General features: G+C 42.1%; 1 protein-coding gene across 1 annotated transcript in view; it reads left to right on the forward strand.

Moving 5' to 3' along the window:
- The first annotated feature begins 3,719 nt into the window (after nt 1-3,719).
- Nucleotides 3,720-19,226, forward strand: part of Trpc6 (transient receptor potential cation channel subfamily C member 6) — a 122,619-nt gene continuing 107,112 nt past the window's right edge. Inside the window, exons 1-2 of the mRNA XM_050162221.1 lie at nt 3,720-3,782; nt 4,141-4,353. Of these exons, the coding sequence (XP_050018178.1) occupies nt 4,187-4,353 (167 nt within the window). The 5' untranslated portion in view covers nt 3,720-3,782; nt 4,141-4,186. The remainder of the gene's footprint in view (nt 3,783-4,140; nt 4,354-19,226) is intronic.

Genomic DNA, 19,226 nt, shown 5'->3' on the forward strand with positions numbered 1-19,226 from the left:
CAACTCCCCAAACACAGTGCCCTGCTTCTTTCAACCAGGCTTCTTCTTTGACTTTTCACTCTTTCCCCAACAATGCCATCACAGTTTGTATCCACGGAAGAATTAGTCTACTTAGTAAGTCAGGGGCTCTAGCATGCAACCATGTCCCCCAAAGCCCATCAGATCATCGCAAAGATGCCAACATATAAGCCTATGGGGACATTTCATACTCAAACATCACATGATCTTCTATTTCATTGTATAAAATTCTCAGAACCCTTGATTCATTTATATACCCCTGTTCCCCTACTACAGAAAAGCCCTTATATTGGTGTAGTGTTGACTATATTTCAACTAAGAGGAAAAAAAAGATATTTTGCTCTACCAAATTATAAATTAATGTCACAGTATAAATTTAATAACTTTGTTCAGTGTGAAGGTTGTTATGTGTAAATGAAAAACAGTGTTGAGAAAAGGCACAAACAGCTCAACTAACTGCAACAACAAAACAAATTCCCTGGGAATTCTTTCAAAGCAAATCCTAACACTTCAACAACCAACTTTGGCTTTTTCTAACTTTGCTTCAGTTTACAGAGTCTGAGTTGAGTGGAGTAGGTTTGCATTACCAATTCTATTGTTTATCATATTGGTGTTCCAATGAGATTACCTGGACATTGTTTAATGAGACATTTGTTTATTAATTTATTTACGTTCCAAAGCTATTGAGTACTTATCGATAACAATGATCACCATGTTGCTAGGTTTTTTCAATTTGACACAAACTAGAGTCATTTGGGCAGAGGGAACTTCAGGTGAGGAATGTTCTCCATCAGATTGGGCATGTCTGTAGGGGACATTTTCTTAATTAGTGACCAACGTAGGAGGGCACAGTCCTCTGTGGGTGGTACTTTCCTGGGCAGGTGGTCCCAGGCTATATGATAAAGCAAGCTGAGCAAGCCACAAAAAGCAAGCCGTAAGCAGCACTCCTCCTCCGCCTCTGGTTTAGTTCCTGCCTCCAGGTTCCTGCCTAAATCCCCTCAGTGATGGACCGCTGTGGAAGTGGAAGTCCCATATCTCCCCTCCCCAAGTCTATTCTGGTCACTGCATTTATTACAGCAACAGAACAATTTAGAATTACCACAAGCCAAGAAACTTCAAGCAGATTCTCTTGGTTGGGCATATTAATCATATAAAAACCAGTTACAGTTTTAAATCAGTTTCACATATTGAGAGTTTAACAGGAAGCTCTCAAATCAGAATGACCTGCTTTAGGTTAGTTCCTCAGGGTGGATGCGATTTTTGTGGGTCAGGACCTTCTTTTCTTTCATACCCCACTCATCTGCCTACTCTCTTTCTATATCTCGGTTTGAATTTCTTGTCTGGCTTTACTCTGCTAGGCCATTGGACGAAACAGCTTCTTTAATAACCAATGGTAATAAACCATATTCCTAGCATACAGAGAGGAAACCCACATCACTGTGATAGCTGATCAGCTATCTCCCACTGTAGCAAAACACCAGAGAGGCTAACTGAAGAGAACCAAGACTCACTTTAGCTCCCATCTCAGAGGTTTCAGGCCATGCTCACTTGGCTCTATGTTTCTCAACTCATAGTGCTAAACAGGCTGCCTTGCCTCACGATGGCCATGAAGAAGAAAGAGGAGAGCAGGGAGAGAAAGCAGTGCGGTACAAGATACACCCTCAGCGGCATGCTTTTTACACGTCACTTCTTCCGGCTCCACTCCACCTGAATTTCCCAACACCTACCAGTAACCCTCTCAAATTTCAAGTTTGTGTGTGCTCTTGGACACACACACATACACACACACAAAGACACACACACACACACACACCACCACCACACAAGGTCAGAGCCTCATGATTCAATTATATCCCCAAACCTCACCTCTGAACACGGCATTATCAAGTCTTGAAAAAATTTTATTTGTGTGTGTGTGTGGTATACATGCATGCTTGTACAGTACCCACAGAAGGCAGAAGAAGGCATTGAATTCCCTGGGACTAGAGTTCAAGGCTGTTGAGAGATGCCTGATATGGGTCCTGGGAGCTGAATGTTGGTCCTCCAGAGAACAGCAAGTGCTCTTAACTACTGAATTGTTTCTCCCACACAAAATACCAAGACTTCTAACACATGAGGCTTCTAGGGGGGTCATTTTATATTGACAGGAGATTTGCCAAATACAAAGCTAGGTGCTTTTTCTCCACTCCTCTTAGTGTTTGACAAAGTCAGTATTTTATTGATTTATAACCGCTTTTGGCCCCTCTGCCTTTCAATGTGATTGGCATTGCCATGATTCCCAACACTCATCTTATTGCCCACTCTTCCTTCAATTCAGATACAAAGCATCTCTACTGTTAACATGGCTACCTCCCAGCCATGTGTGTTTCAAATCAATTAACAGCTTCTCAGAGAGCCATCTTGTAATCATTTTCTCAGGACAAACACATCAACCTAAATAATTTCTGTAAATTTTAGTTGCTTTTTAATTTATATATATTTGAGGAAGAGTCTGACTCTATAACCCAAGCTGGCTTAGAACTCATACACAGTCAAGGTTAGTCTTCAACCCTTTCCAATCTTTTGCCTCAGACTTCCAAGGGCAGCCTTTAGAAGTGTGAGCATCACACTTTACTTATTTAATCACCATTTTTCTTCATGAGAGCCCCTGGATCCTGAAATGTTGGCTGGTATACACTTGGCATTCATTAAGTATGATGAATGAATGAATGGATTCTTAATTGACTTCTCTTAAATAAACTACTATAAATACTGATCTCTCTCTCTGTCTGTCTCTCTGTCTCTGTCTCTCTGTCTCTGTCTCTCTGTCTCTCTCTGTCTCTCTGTCTCTCTCTCTGTCTCTCTCTGTCTCTCTGTCTCTCTGTCTCTGTCTCTCTGTCTCTCTCTGTCTCTCTGTCTCTGTCTCTCTCTGTCTCTCTGTCTCTCTCTCTNTCTCTCTCTCTCTCTCTGTCTCTCTCTCTCTCTCTGTGTTCAGGCACAGGGAGGATCTGGATGCCATGTGAATGCCAGAGGTCAGTTAAATTGTCTTTGCGAACTCTTTATCTGATGTTTTGAGACATCACTGAGCCTGGAGCTTGTGTTTTGGTTAGATTAGCGGACCAGCGAGCCTCAGTGACCCTTTTATTCCTTCCCAGCGCTGGAGTTAGAAATGTCCTTCACTATGGAGACCCCAGTTCATGTTCCCACACTTTTGCCTCCAGCACTTTAACTACTGAGAGAATTCCTATACGTTCCTGTTCAGAAGGTTCTAACTTGTCAAATGTATTCCAATTAATCAGAGTTTTAAAACAAGCCTTAAAAGCAGCTAGGACGTTGAAGAAAACACACCAGTCAGAGCAACAATTCTGGCACTCGAATTACGGAGGGAGGCTTTTCCCTCAAACAAACAGGCACCACCCGAAAATGCCCATTTTGTTGCTGATTTTCTCAGAACATTTGGCGGTGAGAACGCAGACGATTCTTCATTTCAAAGCAGAGTCCAAATTACTTCGGAGATTGGGAACGGGAAAAACATCCCAAGAAAATGAAGGCGGTGTGGAAGAAGGAGAGGAGCCTGTCTTTTGAGTGTTACTTAAAAGAAACTTCCTAGAAAGCCCTCCCTTGGCGTTACTTAACAAACCTACTTTGGGAGTTGTTAGCCCTCCCAACCCCAAATAAAGAGTGCTCCTGGCTCCGCCTAGTTTAGGTTTATTCTGGCCCTGCTAGCTGTGGCTTCCAGACAGGGGTCCGCGGATTTCTGGACCGTTCTTTCGATCCCTTTAAAGGTGGGGATCGTGACGGAGGATGTGGGGGGAAGAAGGCGGGAGGAGAGGGCTGGAGGGAGAGTCGCGGTTGACATAGTAACTCTTCACTGCTCTCCCTGGCGGCTGCCACAGAGGCCCCGCCTGTGCCCTCTGCCTGGGAGCCCGGGCCGCCTGTTGGCGCTGTCCAGATGCTCTCAGGTCAAGGTTCCCTTGACGGTTGCCCCCAAACCCTTAAGAAGTGACTTCTACCCTGGCGGGCCGGGAAGCCACTGGCAGAGCCCAGCCAGCCCGGCTTCTGCATCCCTTTCCTCATCTTCCTTTCCCGGGCAGCGCCTTGCTCTGGGCCAGTTCGGTAGGTGACGCGGCCCCTTCTCCCCAGGTTCCCATCTGCGGGAGCCCGGTGCAGACCGGCTGGGCGCTGTGCCATGAGCCAGAGCCCCGGGTTCGTGGCCCGGAGGGGCGGGTCTCCGCTGGTAGCCCCTGGAGCCGGTGCGCGGCGCAACGAGAGCCAGGACTATCTGCTGATGGACGAGCTGGGAGACAACGGCTGCCCGCAGCTCCCGCTGCCACCCTATGGCTACTACCCCAGCTTGTAAGTGCGGGTGCGGGCGGCATGGGCTGCACAAGTGGGTACCGCGCGTGTCCCACCAGCGATGTCTCTCCAGACATCCAGACAGCCAGGGACGTGCGCTCCTGTGGGACTGGGCTGGCTGCTGATGGCACTTAAGGGGTGCGCTCACCCTCAGAGTGAGCCCGCCAGGTTTCCACCCCACCACCTGTGGTGGGATGCCAGGTCACCACAGGGGCCCCTATGTTTGGTCAGGTTTTACAGTCCCTGCCACCCTGTAGCACTGGTCAACAGGCACGATCTACAACCAGAACGGGTTCCAGCTTTGCTCCAGCAATTCAGTCTTTGTGGGAGAGATGAACTGAACACTCAGGGTCTTTGAATGCACTTTGCGGAAGGAACTCGCTAGTGCACTCTCCAGCGGTGCCTTATCCTCTGGTCTTGCTTCCGGTGGTTACTTAGGCAAAAAGCAAGTAGCGAAGTTCTGAGGCCAGACTTTTTCTTTCTTACCTTGGAGTTGAGATTAAGACCGGCAAATAGACCCGTTTAGGTTTTTGTATCCTTGGCAGGACAACAGTGAGCCTGTTAGGAGTCAGAAGAATAATAAGGATGAGCTCCTTACTAGTGGTCTCTTAAAAGCCAGTTTAAAAACAGCAACCAACAACAAAACCCAAATTGCAGGTTTGGTGACAGTGGTGGTGGTAAGGGACAGAAGGCAGACAAGAGAGTGGAGAAATAAAGAAACAAAGTCTCCACCCCCCCTTCCCCCCCCCCCCCCCCCCCGGACTTTGACCGCATGTGCAGGAGGCAGATAGTATTCCAGGCTCTTTGCACCTTTGATTAATCTTTGCTTGACTGAGTACCCAGGTTTCCTGGCCTGTCACAGTCATCGAAGGCTGTTTTCTGGGAAGCCTTTCTCAGCTTGGTGGCCCCTTCTAGTGGAGGGAGGGTTCTGTTCCTTCAGCGGGGACTGAGGGACCCTCATGACAGACAGATTGGTTTTCGGGCAGTGACCAGGGCCTTCTGTGGTTTGCTTTCCTGGTGAGAACTGAGCCTCAGGAAATGGGGCATCTACATTTTTCTCCAGGATGGAAAAAAAAGTTGGAAGTGGTTCCATTCATCTGCGCTGTGCAGGCCGAAAGCATCTGTAATAACCCACCCTCTTTCCATGTCTGAAAAATGAAGATACAATTCGGACAATGTAAAATTCGCCTCTCAGGCTGTACAGTGCAGCATTGCACATGGAGAAGTTATTATGTTTTGTAATCATCGTCAACAGCTAATTTTAGGACATTTTTGTCAATGCTATATTTGCTGCCCAATTTTAAATCTCTCTCTCCCCCTGCTCTCTCCCTTTGCCTCCCTCCGTCTGTGTGTGCAGGGGCAGTATATGTCTGTGTGCTCGTGTGTGTGTGTGCGCGTGCACACGCGCCCTTGCCCGCGGTTGGTGTGTAGAGGCCAGGGATTGACACGGAATGTCCTCCTTTACAGTTCTGCACATCACTTTTTGGGGACAGGGTATCTCACTGACCCTGGGGTTCACCCTTTTTACTTAGACTGGCAGATATACGCCCCTGAACCAAGTCCTTACCTGGGTGCTGGGGTCTGAACTAGGGTTCTCATGCCTGTGCAGTAGGCCCGTCTCCCAGCCCAGAAAAGCTCTGTCTCCTATGGCAGACCCAGACCACAGTTTGATGGGCATATGCCACCCAGAGGTTTTACTAAGACTTCAGTCCCCTGGGTCTTAGGTGCAGCTGGAAAGCCTGCATTTCTAAGTTTGTGGAGATGTTGTGTTGGCTTGTTGACAGAGTACACACTAAAAGCAAGAAGATAAACGGCAAGAAAAAGTAATGATGTAAAATGCTAGCATTTTGAACATAGCTGTTTGTAAATTTGCTTTGAAGCCACGGCAGGTAGGTGACGCCCATGTATCTTATCTACTTCAAGGCTTCACGTTTGAGGCCAGTCTAGGTTGCATACGGAGACTTTGCCTTGACTGTCACCAAGCTCTAATGCTATTTAGTAACATTTCCTATTGGCTAAATTAAGTGATTTGATAACTATCTGCATCTTCAAAAAAACTAGATGATCTCATTAACTAAATGTTCTTATTCTACAATCTATTATAATTGATTTCTTTGTCTTAAGGAAAGTGATTTGCTTTTAAAATTTGTGGTTATATTATTAGCAGTGAGATTACATAAAGTAAGAACTCCAAGTTATTTGAACACTTTTCATAAGGCCTTCAAATGCGATTTGCTGTCTAGATCATGAAGGCCTTTGAGTTACTACTATGTATTGTAATTTATAAAAACTTATGTATTCAACGATTATATATTTGGAGAACTCTAGACATACACTACTTAGAGCAAAAGTGTTTTCTCCTTTGGTGCAGGAATCTCAGACTACATGAGAATAGGTAAGAAACAGATGCAGAGAAATTTGGTGATGGGCTCAGGTCCTGATGGGTGACACTCGCTGAGTCATGTTGAGAGTAAACCACACTCCAGAATTAAAGATTTTCTCCTCGAACTTAAATCATTTCCCATAGAGGTCAGGGTTATTTTTCATCCAGTGTCTTCTCTGACAAAGTTTTTAGATTTTACAGTTGAATAAAAGTGATTCAGGAGAAAATGCTTTAAAAAATTGCCTTCCCTTGGTACAGGGTACAAATGAACACTTCATGGACTTTTAAACTTGGGATGGGAGTTTTTTTTTTTCCCCAGAGTGGAATGTGTACTGGTATAATTGTGACAATCACTGGTACACTTTAGGTGCAAGATTTTCTCAAATCACTGAGATTTCCCTGTAAAATTCCACATAGTTTATACACATAGTTTTGGAGTCTTTCCTGCTGAAGATTGTGGTAAATTATCTTGTGGAAGACAATTGCGATTCTTGAACCTTGGTAAGTGAAGGGTTATTATCTTAAAGATGGCACTTTTGAAAGAAAGATCCATGGCACCTTACTTTCTAACTTTCAGTTAGAAAGAAGATGGTATATTCTATTGTAATCTATTTTCAGTGATGAATAACAAGAAAGCCCCATGTCCTGACAAGAAGCCAAGAATTCTTTTATTAAAAAAGTTTCTCTAGTCTGTGATTCTGAACCTGAGGGAGAATCTCAGGCATCTGCACATATGTTAAGGGCTTGCAAAGCAGTAGAGATTAGTCGGTTTAGTTCCATTAATCACCGAGTTATAAACTATTGAATTGCTACCTATTACTGTTCAGATTGTGAAAAATGACAAGGTACAACAAATAAAGCTATAGGCATTCCAATAAAGTAAGTCTAAAACAACAATAAAAACTTATTGTAGCACAGGGTATAGAGGCTCAGTGGGTAAGGGCACTTGCTGCCTACTGAGTCAGAGCTCCAGGATCTATGTTGTGAGAGGGGAGAACTGCCTGTGGAAAGATGTCCTCTGACTTCTTTATGTGTGCTGTGGAGTACATGAACCTCCCAAAAATAAATGTGAAAAATACCCTGTGGTAGCCAGTGCATCATAATAATGTATTTGAAATCATTAGTAATTTGGCGGCTGGGGTAAGATGCTCACCTACATCCCTAAAGTCCTGGATTTGATCAAAAGTACCATGAAACAAAACAATAACATTATTTAAATTGCTCAAAATTATAAGTGATTGCTATGTGTCAAGAATAAAGATGCTAGAAAGAACGCAGTGTGGGAAAGGTCTTAGCTGCAAATGAGGCAGAGAACTAAAATTGAGAAATGTCTTGAATGAAACCAATACTCTCATAATACTAAGCAGTTAGGCTAAAAAAATAATGCCACCAGCAGAATCAGGGCAAATGATGCCCCCAAGAACAGAGTCAGGGCAAATGATGCCCCCAAGAACAGAGTCAGGGCAAGTGATGCCCACGAGCACAGGGTCAGAGCAAACAATGGCCACCAGCAGAGTTAGGGTAAATGTCAGGAAGACAAGTCCCCTTGAGAATTTCAATTTAAGAGCCTACATGCCTTGCGAGCTTTTACTTTTTGTGTGCCTAGTTGGCAAAGGGATCTTCAAGTCTTGGGGTCTTAGTACAGTAAATCGCTAAAGGATGAAGAAGGAAGTGTCCTCTCCATGTTGACTGCTTAGGAGATTCATCCAAGAGCAAGGCTGCTAACAATAGGCTCCCTATAGCCAGTGACCAAGCACACAGCAACAGTTAACTTGGAGAGAGTGAGCTAACAGCAGAATCCACTAAGTAGCAAGTATGATAGCAGCGTGAGAACCTAGAGCAGCAATGTAGTTAGGGGGAAGGTGTAAAGCTGGTGTGTATAAAATGTCAAACCTTTAGGAAAGAACAAGGCTTAGAAGAACAGGGTGACCTCTACAAAAGAAACAACAAACAGAACATCTGGAAAAGAAAACACAGCAGTTTCATTCTTAAACGTTTTTTAAATCATGATTATTGATTTATTTTGTGCATGCATGAGTATGAGGATATAAAAGAAAATAATGCAATTCTATTTTAAAAGTTAATTACAATTGTGTGTATGTGCATGTGTGTGCCCGTATGTGCATGCATGTGTATGTGCATGAGATTGAAGACCTGTGTCCCTATGGGTGCATGTCTAGGACAGAATAGGACTTATCTTTCCTGATGGTTCTTTTCTTACTGACTCTTCCACTGAGACCTGGCCTCTCACTGACCCGTATGTTTATCTTTGAGCTAGCTGTTGGCTAGTGAGCTCTTGGGATCAGCCTGTCTTCACCATCTGTGCTGAGCTTACAGATTCATGCAACCATACCTGAATTTTTGTTTTTATTTTTTGGCTTGGGTTCTGGGGACTTGAATTCAGAGCCTTACATGTGCAGAACAAACACTCTACTCAGTAAGTCCTTTCTTCAACTCCCAAGAGATATTTAATTCCATTTTCTAAATCATATTTAGGGAAACAAAGATATAGGTGGTGTTTGAATTCAGTGAGAATCCTAGTATCTGTTATGTCCTTTGAAATGTCATGAGTAACACTAACGACTGAACTATGAGGCAAATACATTGTCTATCCGCAAAACATGTAATTTCTTTTTCTTTCTGGACAGAGCTTTACTTGCTCGTCCAGGCTAACATTGAACTCATAGTGTAGTGCAGGTTGAACTCCTTGCTTTAACCTGCTGAGTGCTGAAATTACGGTTGTTTACCACCATAGCTTACTGAAAACTATAATCCTGGGGGGAAAAACCAATGGAAAATTAAAAAGTACAATTTGTAAATAGAATAATCTATAATACTCCAAATGCAGAGATATAAAGAAGTATTGATGCACATCAGCCATTATTATTCCCCATGATTTAATGGTGAGAGGTATACAGTCTGAGGCTGCACCTTAAGGGGAAAGCAGGTGTGGAAATCACAATTGGTTCTGGTTCCCAGCTTCATTTAGAATCAGCTTCCCCACCCAGCCCTGCCATTACTATACAGGAGGACCTCACCCCCAGCCATTACAGTACATACAGGAGGATCGCACTGTTGACCTCAGGGAGAGTACTTTGCATGACAGACACACCTGTTATTTCAAAACTTCCCATGATTCAGTAACTACCGGGAAACACTGGTTGTCGGGAAACGTGTCTTTAGGGTGTCAGCCCCGGGAGACGAATGTCTTCGGACGTGCTAACAGGACCACACTCGTCTTACTTAGAGTGCCGCTTTCTTCTCTTTGTTTCCACGCAGCCATCCTCCCTGAGTAGTTAGAAGTAACTTCTCAGGGTGACTGACTTTTAGAGAATAAAAATCATAAAAAGGACATTCAGCTGACCTCACTCTTTTTTTTTCTTCTCTGTTTCATTAACCTGCTAGATATAATTGGATCCAATGAGTAAAATTACCACTTATGATGGCTTTTAATTTAGGAGTGTTCTGTTAGTTCCAGTAAGGGAACTTCTTCATCTATACAACATATTTCAATTAAATTGTGACATTAAAATTTGGTATGCTTCTCAGGACTTGCTATTGAAGTTGACTGAATAGTATTCTTGCACAAACAAGTGTTCCAGCTCTCCCATTACACACGATTGTGACACAACTGGCCTCTAATTCAGCTAATTGAAGCTCTGGGAAGAGTAGAACAGATACTAAGAAGAATTATATACAATACAACATGTTTCTGTTTCTACAGACACTATTTCCAAACATCTGAGGAGCTAATTTTTGGGACACCTACTCTGTAGTAAGTCTTTGTCTAGTTGTATGATTAGAGTTGATTCTTGAAAGCAGCCAGTTATCTGTTTTTCATGTTTGTTTTACAAATAACGATGATGAAATGTACAGATGTTAAGAAACTAGCAGGAAGTTACGAGGCTGTTAAGTTTCACATGAGCCCAACTCAGTATATCTCAAAAGTACATCTGGAGCACATATGTAGAGGGCTGGCAGGGCCTCCACCCTCTCAGCACTCCACATAATCATCTTGTACCCATATAGAGGTTCAGCATACCATTTTCGGTCCATTCTGCTTTTTCCCTCTTGCCATAGATAATTGGAGAGTCACATGATAGTTTTGATATACTGAGCCAAGATCCCTGTGCTATGACTATTATATCCAGGTGAGCAGAGAAGATAGACATGGAGAAAAATACCAGACATCTGCACAGCGATTTGATTCTGGCTTTTTCTTCCTATCATGGTGTTATTCATTTTTGAAGGTCAGGGTCAAGCTGGACTCTCCCATCCTTTAATTAACTTTGGAATTTATTTAGTCGTCTCTGTTGGCATGGTTTGATTACATCTAGTAAGAAGAAATTATTGTAGGCTTTTCTACGCTTTACAGATACTAAGTCATTCAAATGGAAGACAAGTTGTGAGGTGTGAGCATTCAAAATTCTTATTTTACTGATAAGAAAAAAGCCCCAGATAAGAGGTTGATGGATGTGCCCAACATTACACAGTTTGCAGCGGCCAAATGGGAATAAAGGAAGGAACCAAAGACTCTTTCACCATTGGTTCCATCAATAGTGAAATGAAGGTTTGAAGTATGGCCAGTCTTTTTCACCAAGGAGAGTTAGTATACCAAAATAAGTGTTCTATAGATAACTTGCAAATTTAACAAAGACCCACAAATTGATCATAACTCTCCAAAAGTTACAGACATTATGCAGAAATATACATATATAGTTTAAATAAAAATTTCTCATCTGGGTTGACAAAGCTCCCTTTAAAAACCAAAAACCACCTAACAAAATCTCCAAAATTAAGCATGAGAGGCCCTCTTTTGATACAGGGTTGTCCAAGAGACTCCTAAAACACACAGGGTATTATTATTGCCTTCATTTGCCCACCCCTTCCCCCAGATTTAGAAGAAAAGTTCTTTTGCTGAAGACACATGTACTTCAGCTACAAGGCCCAGAGGCTCCTGAGCTGGAACTGTCCTGACAGCCTCCTCCCTGAGGAGTGGCTCTCATGCCACCAGAAGGCACCATGCGAGCTTTCAAATGAGAGAGGCAAACAAGAGTCCTACCCAGATATGATAAGTGTGAACCACAGCAATGAACAGCAGGACATGATAACGGTGCAATGGCAGCATTCATATCTTGGTTGTAGTCAACAGCTGTCTAATTGGGCTCAAGATTTGCTCAATAATAGGGAAACCATGACCCGTTCTGGAAACCTAGCTAGTTACTAATGGTAGTGGATCTTGGAGAAGAACCTACAGCCACCACTTTACTAAACCAACGGGATCCCTAACTACACTCTATTTGTTTTAATACTAACAGGTAAATAGACTCCTTTTCCCTTATCAAAGAAATTTCTCTTTGAAGCATATGGAGACCATGACAGAAAACCACAGCCAATAAAACTACAGAGTTGTGAAGCCAGTTTCAATGAATACATCTACAAAGCACCTCACATAAGATTCAGAGAACATTGCACAGGAGCATCAAGGAGTTTGCTGTAACATTATACAGACCTAGCAGATTATGCTTAAGTATATTCACAAAGGAATGCAGCAATTGATGAAAAAGTAGGCAATGAATTTGTAAAAGAGCAAGTAGGTGAACATAGGAGGGTTTTTGAAGGAGGAAAGGGATTATGTTACAGTTTTTAAAATAAAATAAGAAATAAAAAGAAACTACAGATACAAAGTGCTCTTTTCCTGAGATGTGTAGAGACTGCTTCTGGCCATCCGGAAGTTTGTGTCAGAGAAACTGGCTGTGTGACAGTGTGTGAGGGGCTGGAGAGATTCTCCACTGTCAGGAGCTTATACTACTTTTGAGAGGAACAGGGTTTAGTTCCCAACCCAACAGAGGGTAGCTGTTGCTCTCTTTCGGCTTTGTGGGCACCTACACCCACATAGACACAAATCTATCCCCATAAAAATCTTTAAAAAAAAAAAAACCACTGTGAAACTAGAGTTTATTGTAGGATTTGTATAATTTATTTCCAAGTTTTTATTTATTTGTTCATATATTTTGAAATATATGAAATGGTCATATTTTTCCGTTCTCCCAACTTGTGCCAGCTTCTCCCAACCCAACTTTAAGTGTTTTCTCTTGCTCTCAAAACAAAGAACCAAGACAAACAACAAAAACAAACTAAAAAAAAATCAGTAAGACAAAAACAAAAACAGCTCAAACCAAAACTAGATTTGCTTATCTTAACAAGGTGTTTGTACAGTATTTACCCAGAGATAGGCACTGCCGGAAATCAGGGGAGTCTATGGTCATGCTAAGATTGATTGCAGATTTCACATCTCCATTCTAGAAACTCTGACTTTGGTGCCTGGAACATTCTGTCCTGACATGACCAGCGTAAAACCCTCTTTCTCTACTTTAGGGAGAGGCTCCCCCTGGGGCTTGCTAACACAATGAACTCCCAAATTACCGCAATTACAATAAGAATTGGAAATGATGTGAATTCTAAGGGTAGTTAAACTGCTACAAATAAAACTCACCCCAGTTATTGAAATATTAGCATTCTTAAAACAGACATTTGTCCTATCTGTGGGCTGGGGGAAATTCCCTGCTCTTTTACAGTGCTGAGCAAGTGTCTTCTCCAGGATCTGTTGTCACACCCAGGGCTGCTCACTACTCCAAGATGATAATGTCGTTAATTTATTCCAGTTCTTTAGATTCCTCAGGCACTCACTGTCTTTGAGAACCAGGACCCCACATCTCAGTAACTCTCAGCAGCTGGAATTTGTAGTGGTGATAGTAATTATGCATTTTCAAGAAACCGTTTTGTTTTAGATTTTATTTTATATCTGTTGAAATAGCTTTTATATCTAAATTTATATAGATGCGGCTTATGTATAACTTAGGAACACATAAAAGAGCACATATGTAAAATAATTCTTTTATGTGATCATGGACATGCCACATTCAGGAAGTGACTCCCTTGAGTCCCATTTTAACTAAGAATTTTTAATACTCTTGTTTTCTACACATGTCTGCTCTAAATGGTGAACAGAACATTGGTGTAGAAGCAGTTTTAAGATTTATTTATTTTTTATTATTATTCTTTATGTGTGTGTGGCTGTGTGTGTGTAGACACCCATGGAGAACATGATAGGGCGTAGACTAGGCCTGGACTGGAGTTGCAGGCTGTTGGGAGTCACCTGATACACTGGGAACCTAACCTGTGTCCTCTACAAGAGCAGCAAGTACTCTTAAGCACAGAGACACGTCTACCAGCCCTTAGAATAGTTTTTTTTTTTTTAAAAAGAATTCAAATAATGCAATTGATTCATGCTATGCAATTAGACTGAGTTCATAATTATATGTTTCCAGAATGCTTCTTAAACGAACCTGATTCTCCACTGTTCCTTATGGACTCCCTATAGTCCCTGGTACACACACAAATACACATTTATTTGTTTTTTTATGTTTGAAAAGACTATTTCACACTGTTTCTAGGATTTATTTTTGAACTACTGCCACCCACACTGAACCCTTGGAGGCTGTTGCCTTTAATGTTCGCACGTGCACTACTGATTAAAACTACGTCATGGCAATGGTTGATAGCTGACAGAGCTACAGCAAGAAGGGTCACAATATAAGACGTGTGTCATTTTGGCGATGTTAAAGTAGGAGAGACAAAGGGTCCATCTCTGTGGGAAGCCAGCTCTCCCAGCAGACATCAGTCACCTGTAGTTCTCAGTCCAGTGAGATGCAGTGCAACTCCCCCCAGTCAGTGAGACACAGTGGAACTCCCCCCCCAGTCAGTGAGACACAGTGGAGCTCCCCCCAGACCAGTGAGATGCAGCAGAGCCCCCCCCAGTCAGTGACACACAGTGGAACCCCCCAGTCCAGTGAGACACAGTGGAACTCCCCAGTAATCAGTGAAACAGTGGAGCTCCCACCAGTCAGTGAGACACAGTGGAACTCCTCCCAGTCAGTGAGACATAGTGGAGCTCCCCCTAGACCAGTGAGACGCAGCAGAGCCCCCTCAGTCAGTGAGACACAGTGGAGCTCCCCCCAGTCAGTGAGACACAGTGGAACCCCCCAATCCAGTGACACACAGTGGAACTCCCCCCAGCCCAGTGAGATACAGTGGAACTCCCCAGTCCAGTGAGATACAGTGGAACCCCCCAGTCCAGTGAGACGCAGCAGAGCCTCCTCCACATTAGGAATCCACTGATATTGCCACTGTTCTGGTTTTGTCTATGTAGCTGTTTCTCGGAGAGACAGTTTCACAGCAAAACTCTTGATATTATGACTCTCATAATCTTTCTGCCCTCTCTTTCCTGGTGTTCCCTGAGCCACATACATAGATGCAAAGGCTGTGATGTAGACATTGGGGCTGGGCCAGGTTCATTAAGCAGCATTCTGACCCCATGTTCTACTGGTCTTCGATTATGTCCAGCTGTGGTTTTCTGTAATGATTTCCATTTGATGTAAAGAGATTCTTATTTGATGAGGGATGATAGCTACGTTTTTCTGCGGGTATAAAGATAAGGTTTAGAATGCAATAAGGAATCATGCTGACCTAGCAAAACAGTGATTCTTCCTGAGGTCCATGACCACACTTACTCTGGGAAGCTGGCTAGGTTTCTAGCCCCCAGGAGTGACTTCCCTCCTGTTGAGGGGGTCTTAAGTCCACTTAGAGAGCTCTTGTGACCACCCACATGTGAGTGGCGCTGATTGCACATTTGTGTACAACTTGATATGCTGGTCACGGTGACCCGCAGGTGTTGCCGCTGAACAAGAACCACTTCCCTCATTTAGCAGCCTGCACAGTGCTTTTTCTTTTCAGTTCTGAGACTTTAATTCCAAATTTGAAGACTCCAATATAAAGGCAGTTTAGTTTGATTCTTGAAAATATTTTTTAAAATTCCATCTCTTGGTCCTATTTCTGACATAAAAAGAAACAATTTTGTAGAAATTTGTATAGGGTATGTCAACGTATGGGTGTCAGGAAACAACATTGAATCTGGATGGCCTGTGAATCTTGAAAATCTTTGATTTTAAGTACTCTAGAATGGTTAGTACCTATTCTACAAAGGGGTGTCAGGGAGCACAACTTCTGCTAGACCTTGTGCCTTCTATCCATAGTAAAGTCTTAGTCTTCTTATGGGCAGACAAGCATTTGAATTGTTTTCTCTGACCTTAACCCCCTACAAACCAACAGACAGGCATTCTTCATGTTATCAGGCCAGGAAAGAGAGCACTGCAGAGACAGTCCTAATTCTGAGCACTCACATCTGGAAAGCTCAAAGCCAGCCTTAAGATCAAAGAAGCGAACAAGGAAGAGCTCCGTGAGAAAACATCCCCCTCTGTAAAAATACTTTTTATTCTTTGAGAATTTTGTACTATGCATTTTGAACATATTTTCTGCCCTTCCCACCATTCTCAACCCTCCGATCCCATCCCATTCATCTTCCTTTTGCAATTGTTAGCTGATCTTTTTAATTTTTTTTATTGAGTTCTACATTTTTCTCCACTCCTCTCCCTCCCCCTCCCCTTCTGCCCTCTCTGGTGACCCCCATGCTCTCAATTTACTCAGGAGATCTTGTCTTTTTCAGCAGTCTGACGCATCTGTTGTGCATTTGTGTGGGCCATCAGCTTGAGAGCTGCGGCACGTGGGGCACGGGGAGAGCACCTGAAAGGGCTGTGTGGGGGAAAGTGAAGGGGGAAATGATACAACCGTATTCTAATTAAAGCGTATTTAAAAGAAATAGGAGAGCTATATATCTTGGAACTAATGAAATATGATCCCCAGTGTGCTAGAGATATAAGAAGTCAGAAAGGTCACAGGGAACCCTGTTTTTTAGAGTCTTTACCAAATTTAGGGGGCTTTCACTTTGTACTTTCTAACTTGAAAATATTGTTGGTTTTTTGCTTTACTTACACTAGCTTGTTTGAAACTCACAGGAAATCCAGTTGTAAGCACTTGGTAAGTGACAATATCATTTCCACGTGTAAAGAGGAAAGGGAGACTCAGAATGGTCCAAAGCTCTTCTTCAGTTTATCTTACTGTTTTTTACAGAGTTTATCATTTCACACAGTTTTCTTTAAAGTTTCACCAAAAGGTCTACCTAAGATGTAAAAATTAGAGTTGTTTTTTAAAATTATATTTATTTATTTATGCATATTAATGTTGTACTTGCATCTATGAAGGTATACCACAGCATTCCTCGTGCTTGTGGAGGCCAGAACATGGTGTCAGATCCCACAGAACTGGACTTAGAGATTGTTGGGGGCTACCATGTGGGCGCTGGGAATTGAACTCAGGTGCTCTGCAAGAGCAATAAGTGCTCTTAACCAATTATTTTGACATGATTTACTATAATTAACAATTACAACAGAAATAGCAATAGCTAACACAGCATTTCTTATATACAAGGTAGAGTTCTAGCACTATACACACATGAACTTACTCAATGCTCCCAACACTTCTTATCACCTGCACTTTGAGATGAAGATCTGATGCGTGTGGGAATTAAGAAACTCACTAAAGATTCCAAGGAACAAGCTAAGCTGACCTCAGGCAGGGTGCCTCCACTGTTAAGACTGCTTTGGTCAAAACCCAATGTATTTGATAACTAATAGTTTATTTCACTGTTTAATGATTGTTGGATATACATCTTTTGAAAAGATGGATGAGAAACTTTTGCTGCCTGGGTTAAAGGAGTCTTAGTTTGAACGGAGACCTTTGTACATCAGAGCAGTGCTAGGGATAGGGAAGACAGCAATAAAAGCATAAAGAGGAAGACAGCATAAATGTGACGGCAGTGAGACTGTGAAAGGGGAGATGGGGAAGAAGAACCAGGGCGACATTATGATGGAAAAATACTAGAAAATACATTTTAGTAAGAAATGTGGACATTGTTCCTCTTTCACCGGCGGCACACACCACACATGAGCCTGCATTCTATAAAGATGGTCGTCCAGAGTGTGGCTTCTTAAAGGCATTCTTTGATCATCCTTTAGAAACGGAAACCCTGATAACCAGGTCCTGCCTAGATCTCCCAAATCAGAAATTCCAAGTGATTTATGCATCACCTGTTCCAGAGTGAATTACATACAGCTTTGGAACAGTTGATTGTCCCGTCGCAGCTTTGTCCTCTCTCCTGTCTTTTGAGTCTTTTCTGTTCCATCATTGCTAATACAACATGTACTAGTGCCCTCTGCAAGGGCGGAGAAGTTCTGTCTCTGCTCTGCCCAAAGTGGCAGTCCTCTGTGGTATGGAGGACTTGAAATATGACAGTAAAACTGAGAAACTCAATTTTTAGCTTTATTTAATCTCCATCAATTTATATTGTGTTATAAAGGGTCAGCATGTTGATTAGTTTCTTGAGATCTTGGCAGCGGAAACATGACTAAAGGATGCATTGTGTCCCAGGCAATAGTTTAAGCATTTTGTACATACAATCTCTTTAATATCCCATAGCAACCCTATGAAGTAGGCTTATTGTTATAAATGAGAAAAATAAGGTCTAAACTTGGGAATCAATCCTTAAAAAGTCATGTATTCAATCAGCAGAGATCCAAACCTAATTAGTTAGATGTTAGGGTACATGTCTGCAATGCTCTCTCCGTGCTCTTGGGCAAGTAAGGTGAATTTTATGTTACCTTCTAAACTCAGATCGAAGGGGTCAGAAACAAGGGCAAAGGTCATTTCTTTTTCATGTTTTAATTTATAATGGTATTCTAAAATTGGAAGTTTTATAGAAACAGGGATTTTCTTTTTTTCTTTTTCTTTTTTTTAGAAACAGGAATTTTCATGTGGCGCAATCAATAGAAAAATAAAGAGAAAAGAGAGAAGATGACAGCATGGTTTGCAAAGGAATTTGCCCTGGGAAAGTTCTGGGATCTAGGATGAGGTCATAGCTCTCTAGAAGGACGGGACTTCCCCAACTGAACATCAAGCACATACTTCTCATTCAGCTCCTTACAAGTTCGGTTCAACTGGGTGACTTCCTGTAGGTCCCCCCACCCTGTGCGGATTTCTCTCTTTAGTTGGAATTTTTATATCTCTTTCTCTTTCTTTTTATCATTTTTTTAAAGGAGAATTAGAGGAAGAAGACACACAAGCACTAGAAACTGTCAAGATGAAAGTAGCAAGAGACCTTAGCTTCTCAGGACACTCTTTTCTCTTGAGATCTTGTTCATCCAGACAACCACCTCCACTCTGTACTACGACACGCCTCTGACCTTTCGGGTGTCTCCCAGCAATGTACTAATAAGAATTACATAAATTTAAAAATATAATTTTCAAATAAGTTTTCATGAATATCCCTTAATATATTTATATGCTTGTACAGATTAAATGCATATATTCACATATGTATATGTACATAATATAATTTAATTTCTTATCTTTCTATTCATGTGTTATACATGTTTTAAACAATAATGACATTCTTACTTATACTTTAATCTTTCCCATTTAACATTATTATTATTATAAATTTTAAGGTTTTTAAATTTAACCTTAAAAGAGAGTA

Source organism: Alexandromys fortis, unplaced genomic scaffold (assembly GCF_014885135.2).
Source record: "Alexandromys fortis isolate MF-2015 unplaced genomic scaffold, M_Fortis_MF-2015_v1.1 scaffold_112, whole genome shotgun sequence".
NCBI lineage: Eukaryota > Metazoa > Chordata > Mammalia > Rodentia > Cricetidae > Alexandromys > Alexandromys fortis.